The sequence below is a fragment of the Myotis lucifugus genome, unplaced genomic scaffold, assembly GCF_000147115.1.
Source record: "Myotis lucifugus unplaced genomic scaffold, Myoluc2.0 scaffold_1448, whole genome shotgun sequence".
Taxonomy (NCBI): Eukaryota; Metazoa; Chordata; class Mammalia; order Chiroptera; family Vespertilionidae; genus Myotis; species Myotis lucifugus.
This window is the reverse complement of record NW_005872496.1, coordinates 54635-62016: the sequence shown is the minus strand read 5'-3', so window position 1 is coordinate 62016 and position 7382 is coordinate 54635. Positions and strand designations below refer to the sequence as shown.

The following is a 7382-nucleotide window of genomic DNA, read 5'->3' as shown; positions in this document are numbered from 1 at the left end:
CTGAGGCTGGGATGTGCATCATCGAACTCCTCCTCCACCTTTCCTCCTGGATCCAAGGTTTTCCAGCTTCACTGTGGTGAGATGTGCATCGGGAGCAGGTTGGAAACCGAGGAGCGTCCATGGGCCCCCCTTAGTCCAGACTGGCCTCTTACTACTTGCCCAGGAAACACAGTCACACAGACACATAGTCAAACACACATACACACACACACACACACACACACACACACACACACGCAATTACACACACAGTCACACAAACACAGTTACACACTCATTTCTGGAAAAGACATGCATTCACACATGAGCAGTGATACAAAACTGTTGGTGCCCTTATACCCTGTACTTTAAGAATTCTATATAAGAAAATGGGGTTATCTCTAGCCCATTTGCCTGAGTGAATAGAGCGTCGGCCTGCAGACTGAAGGGTCCTGTGTTTGATTCCGGTCAAGGGCACATACCCCAGTGGGTGAGGTGCAGGAGGCAGCCAACCAGTGATTCTCTCTCATCATTGATGTTTCTATCTCTCCCTCCCTCTCTCTTCCTCCCTGAAATCAATAAAGAAATATTTCTTTTTAATATTTTTAAAACAAAAAAAATAGGGTTAGATTTTGTTTTCTTGCATGCCATATGAAATAAATATGAGGTCTGCAAGAAACTATCATTTCAACACTGACCACACCCTGTGAAGATCAACAGTTGTATTTCTCAGTCCACTTAGTAGGAGCTCAAATTAGGAATTTAACCCAAACTTTGCTAGATTGCTACAAATTTTAAAATATAATTGAAGTAATAGTGGAAATCTTCCAAATAAAAGTCAAGGACCAAATGGACTCTAGGGTGAATTCTACCAGAATTTCAAATAGGAATTGATAACTTTCTAATCAACTCTTCTTAACTCTTCCAAGAATTAAGGAAAGAGACAACACTTCCAACAGAGTTCTTGAGGTGACCATTACACTCATATCAAAGTCAAGTGAAACAAACAAAAATGACAGGTCAATATCCCTGATGAAATTACATGCAAAAACCTCAAAGATATGCTAGGAAACTAAACTGCACACTGAAAGGGTCATTTTCCACGATCAAGTGGGATACCATCCGAGCATGCAAGGATGGTTCAACGTAAGTAAAACAGTAACTGTGCTACATCTCATCCACAGAATGAAGGATAAAGTATACAGTCATATAAATAGATGCAGAATAAAGCCTTTAAAATTGAAAATCGCTTCAGAATTAAAATTCTTAGCAGATTAGGTGTAGAAATGATGGACCTCAATACACTAAAGGCCACATTTAAAAATCCAACAAGTGACATCACACTACACAGAGAAAATTAAAAGCTTTTCTTCTTACATCAGGACCAAGACAAGGGCTCCCCTGTGACTACTTCTTTTTGTCAAAACTAGAAGTCCTTCTCAGAATAATTAGGCAAGAAAAGGAAATTTCAAATGTCTAAATCAGAAAGAAACCAGTTAAAATGTTTCTCCTTATCTGTAAGCAGATGACAGGATCTTGTACATAGAAAACCCTAAAAAATGTATGAGAAGCTAAAAGAACTAGAATTCAGGAAAGATGTAAGATACAAAACCAACACACAAATGGCTTGTGCCCCTGCACCCTCTCAACAGAGTGTCTTCATGGCTCTAGGAAACATGTGGGCTGTTTCAGAGGAAAGTGAGGGAAGAAAACTTGAACTGGTTACACAATAAGGAGATGACAACCTAATGAAACAAGAGCCCTGGACGTGTGTGTCCTCGGTCTTGGTTAATCCCCCATCATGTTCTAAGGTAGCTCTGCCCCAAAGTGGCACTGGGTCAGGTGCAGGTTCCAGGTGACCCCCATCATGTGGGGACAGGGGTCACAGGGTCACATGCAGACATCAGGCTTCCAATAACAAGATTTTCATAATCTAAACTTAATTATTCCTAAATCATTTCCAACATCTTCCCCTCAACACACCTGGTCATGACAGAGATCCTTCTATGTCCCAAGGCATGAAACTGGATCCAAACAGAGTCTTGAGCAGGGGTGGGCAAACTTTTTATGAGTGCGTGCCAAAACCAGCAAAATCTCTGACTCAAAATTCTTCTGCGTGCCAACCCTAATTTTTTTGAGAACATGTTACGCCTACTTGATATCTCTTTAGGTGTGCGTATGTGAAGAGCCTTGAAGAAATAATAAAATTCATTCAAGCAACAAAAACACAGTATATGATGGTGAAAAATACAGTTATTTTTTAATGTATACATGTTATGTAAAATTATTTATTTATCTAAGATGCACCTACACTGAATTTATCTGAAAAATAAAAAAGTTGATATTAAGAAAACAATTGTAAATGGAAGATTATAAGAGAGTGTTTCGTGTGCCAGCAAAAGTTACTGGCGTGCCATTTTTTGCACGTGTACCAGGGGTTGCACACCCCTTGTCTAGAGAATGAACACCACAAAGGAGGCCATGCAGCTGCTACACGTCCAGCACCAAACTGCCCCGAAGGAATAGGACCCAGGAGCTCTGTCTGTGTCTCTCTAATTGACGCTTCTGGTCCCCAGGGACCCGCACAGATGCTCCTCTCTCCCCAACCCTTGGTCCACTGGCTCCAGGCTCACACTCTGGTCTTAGTTTATCCTCTGCTCACTTTGTAAGGGAAACAGTGTCACATGGGACTTCTGGTCTCCTGAACATGAACCTCCTGCAACAAATGAGGACTTTAAGTGCTGAAGGGAAATTGAGTAGCCATCAAGATTGAATTCTAAACTAACTGAAAATATATTTCAAAACTGAATGCAGCCGTGCTGATGAGGCACAGTGGTTGAGCTTCAACCAATGATTCCATTCCTGGTCAGGGCACATACCTGAGTGTGGGCTTGACTCCCAGTAGTGATCATACAGGAGGCAGCCAATCAATGATTCTCTTTCATCATTGATGTTTCTCTCTGCCTCTCGCTCTCCCTTCCTCTCTGAAATCTATAAAATACATATTAAAACAAATGAATGACAAGGATGTGGATTTGGTTCTCATCTCTGCTGACATGGGAAGAAAATTATAAATATGTTCCCCGCCATCAATGTTTCTCTCTCCCTCTCTTCCCCCGCCCCTCTCTCTCCTACACATTTTTTTAAAAATCAATGAAAATATCCACAAGTAAGGATAAAGAATATAATCTCTATATCTATACTTTTATCTATATCTAAAAATACATCTATAGTTAAGCTATACATATATTTAAAACAATATCTAAATCAATATGTATATCTTTATCTATCTATGTATAGCCATGGGAGCAGAGGCACATTGATTTTATCCCTGAGGAGTGAAAGATTATTCCAACATCCTACTCCCTAATACCCTCCTGCAGCACAGCCCCTGGTGTGGAAGGAGAAGTCCCTGGGCACGGTGACCAGGACCCCAAGGAGAGCCTGGTTCTCTGAGGGCACAGTCAGCACCTCCTTCCAGGAGAAGCCCAGAGTCCAGGACCTCCCTCAGCTCTTGCCCTTTGTATGTGCAGACACCTCCCATATGCAAATGCCCACACGGCCACCAGACACACACACAGAGCTGCCGTCCACTTAAATTTAGGACCTCCTCACCCTGGAGAACACTTTCTGGGGGACGAGGACCTCACTTGCAAGACATGACTCCCATGTGGCTCTTCCTCTTCCTGCTGTCAGCTCCCAGATGTGAGGACTCAGGGCTTAGACGTGAGGAGATGGGGACCCTGCATCTGAGCCCAGGACTCACTGTGTTCTCTCTGTCCCAGGTGTCCTGTCCCAGGTGCAGCTGCAGGAGTCGGGCCCAGGACTGGTGAAGCCCTCGCAGACCCTCTCCCTCACCTGCTCTGTCTCTGGATTCTCCATCACAACCAGTGGTTACTGTTGGAGCTGGATCCGTCAGCCCCCAGGGAAGGGGCTGGAGTGGATGGGGTACATATGTTATAATGGATACACTAACTACAGCCCCTCCCTGAAGAGCCGAACCTCCATCTCCATAGACACATCCAAGAACCAGTTCTCCCTGCAGCTGAGCTCTGTGACCACCAAGGACACGACCGTGTATTACTGTGCAAGACACACAGTGAGGGGAAGTCAGTGTGAGCCCAGACACAAACCTCCCTTAGGAGACAGCAGGGCTGGGCTGCAGGGGGCGCTCAGGACAGCAGGGGGCGCTCAGGACCACAGACATGAGGACCAGCTCAGGAGCTGGGACTTAGGGGATACAGTCTCTGATGAACTGATCAGTGGTTTTATTATTCAGGAGTAACACCCTCCTCCAGGACTCACTACCTCTCCCCTTTATGCCTTACATTTCTTTTCACACCACCCCTTGGAGCAAGTCACTTACTTCCTCTGCCCCATTGATCAGTCAGAAGGAGCCCTTAATGTTTCCTTTGGTCCCTCCTCCAGGAGACATTACCATGTTAAGGAGGCCATTCGGGAGGTCGTTGGGCAGTGGCCAGAGAGACGTTACTGCATCCCCAGCAACCAATAAGCTCGGCTGTGCTAACAAAGGGACAGTCTTCTGTCAGGAGCTTCTGTTGGAAGAAACTCACAGGGCTTTATTCTAACACAAAGGAGTGGGTAGAACTGGGCTGTATTTTGGATTTCTAGAGCCTAAGAAAATAACATCTGCAATGAATAATACATGGAGTAAGACTAACACTGCAGATTAAACATAAATGAACTTCAGGAAGTCTAAGGAAACTCTCCAAAATGGAACACGGAATAAATTTCCCTCAAAATAGCCAAGTGTCAGGAAGGTAAGAGACAATCAAGCCGTCAGATATCTCTATAAATAAAAGCCTAAGTGCCCAAACAACCAACAACCATATGACTATTTGAACAGTTGCTATGACGTGCACTGACCACCAGGGGGCAAACACTCAACTTAGGTGCTGTCCCTTGGTGGTCAGTGCACTCCCACAGCATGAGCACAACTCAGCTGACTGACAGATGCCAGGTTCTCCGATGGTGATCAGAGCTGTGGCGGCACAATCCTCTCCTGTCTCCGTGGCAGCAGGCTACTGAGCAATGGCAGGTGCTGCAGAGCCAGGATGAGCTGGAGCGGCGGGGCACCTGGCCCAGGCTCGGGTTCATGTCTGGAAAACTGCCACTTGGTGCACTCCTACATTCCTCAGGGATGTCAGACTGCCGGGTGCAGCCCGATCCCCACAAGCCCCAAGGAGTCCCGAATTGCAAAAGGGTGCAGGCCAGGCTGAGGGACCACACCTGTGCATGAATCCGTGCACTGGTCCTCTAGTTTATACATGGAATTGGAATACAAAAGGAGGATAGAGGGGCACCAAGAAAAATGTATGAAGAGATTATGGCAAATAGTTGTTCAAAATTTGATGTAAACTATAAGGAGATCTAAGAACACCGAAGAAAATAAGAATGAAAATAAAAAATATTAAATCAAGGAACATTGAAGTCAAACTGGTGAAAAAGATAAAATGGCTAAGGGCAGTAAAGAAATAACCAGACATAAGTCAAGGAACAAGATTAATAAAAACATCAAAGGTCAGATGAAAAGCTACCAAAAACCGAAGACAATGGAGCGATGACTCAAAGAGCTGAAGGAACATTGAGAAGTCATCAACGTATAATTCTAAATTGTTGAAAAAGAAATTACAAAATATCAAATGTTGTGAGATGCAGGAAGAGCAGTGCTTGGAAGGAAATGTATAGCATTAAATGCTTATGTTGGAAAAGAATGAATATCTTTAAATCAATAATCTAAGCCTCCACTTTAAAAAATTTGAAAAGTGTGAGGACCAATGGAGAGGCAGAGGTAAATGCATGTTCTCACTGCCTCCCACAACCACATGAAATGCACAACTAAAATAGAGAACAACCATTTTTCCTGACTAGGGAGGTATGGAAGAAAGCACACCGAGACTGGTAGGAAGGGTGGAGGCAGGGAAAAGGCTAGTCTGACACCCACATGTGGCATGTTTTTAATTGGCAGGGATATCTCAGCTCTGGAGGCCTCCTGTGAAAAGCAAAGGGTCTCAGCCTCACACCAGACCCCCAACCCTGGGATCCAGAGGTGGGAACAGAAGTCCTCATAACCTCAGGTTGTAAAAACCAGAAATGATTGTCTCTGAGTGATATGGAGGCAGCTGGGGACCCAAGCTGTTCCTCTTAAAGGGCCAGACTCTTACAGGGTCCTGCTTCCTCTGAGCTCCAGGGGCAGGCAGGGGAATTGGGGGATCCAGGGACATACGGGGAAGAACTGGATTGTCCATCATTTGGCAGGAACTAGGGGTGGCTTTCTCCCAGACAGGGCTGCTCCTAAAGGTCACTGTTCTGTCCTGGGACCTTCCCATCACATAGCTGTTTCCAAGCCATATCTGAGGTGCCATTAGTGTGGCTCACACAGTTTCTCTGCCCTGGTGATTCCCTGAGTACCCACCCAATCGAAATTGCAGCCCCACCCAAATTGTTTGCAGCAGCCTTTCCATAGGAATAGCTTGTCCTGGCTCAGGCTTCAGACTCTCCTATAATCTCTCAAACAAGCAGCAGCTGGCATCAGTGTGCCCCAAACCTATCAATAAGAGACCCGGGACCTGGTACTAGCAGCAGCCTGCCTTGCTTCAAAACTCGTCCTCGCCTGGGCACTTTCATGCCAAATACAAGTAACAGCCATTTGCAGATGCCCCTGTAGCTCCTGCTTGGTGACCCCATGCAGTGGCTGACTTTGCACCACCCAAGAGGCCCTAGAGCAGTGATGGCGAACCTTTTGAGCTTGGTGTGTCAGCATTTTGAAAAACCCTAACTCTGGTGCCATGTCACATATAGAAATTTTTTTATATTTTCAACCATAGTAAAAAAAATATTTATATTTTTGAAATTTATTTTATATATTTAAATGCCATTTAACAAAGAAAAATCAACCAAAAAAATGAGTTCATATGTCACCTCTGACACGTGTGTAATAGGTTTGCCATAACTGCCCTAGAGCCAGTGCACCTGGTGGACAGCTTCAGACCACACCAGATTACAACTCCACACATTCAGAAGGGGGATAAAGAGGAGAAGGAGAAGTAGGAAAATGAAGGAGGAAGAGGAGGAGGAGGAAGAGGAGGAGGAGGAGGAGGAGGAGGAGGAGGAGGAGGAGGAGAAAGAGGAGGAGGAGGAGGAGGAGGAGGAGGAGGAGGAGGAGGAGGAGAAGAAGGAGAAGGAGGAGGAGGAGAAAGAGGAGGAGGAGGAGGAGGAGAGGAGGAGGAGCAGGAGAAGGAGGAGGAGGAGGAGGAGAAAGAGGAGGAGGAGGAGGAGGAGGAGGAGAAGAGAAGAGAGAGGAGAGAGAAGAGAGGAGGAGGAGAGAATATGAACAAAGCCTAGCTTGTTGCTCCTGGAAAAGCGTGGGCTGTGCTGAGGGT

General features: G+C 45.3%; 1 gene segment (V, D, J or C); it reads left to right on the top strand.

Annotated features, from left to right (window-relative positions):
• Positions 1-3638: 3638 nt before the first annotated feature.
• On the top strand, positions 3639-4084 carry LOC102417701 (the record flags this gene model as incomplete). The annotated part of the segment is given in 2 exon segments: positions 3639-3684; positions 3765-4084. Coding segments are annotated over 2 exon segments (366 nt in total), but the record flags the coding sequence as incomplete, so codon positions are not given.
• Positions 4085-7382: the final 3298 nt, after the last annotated feature.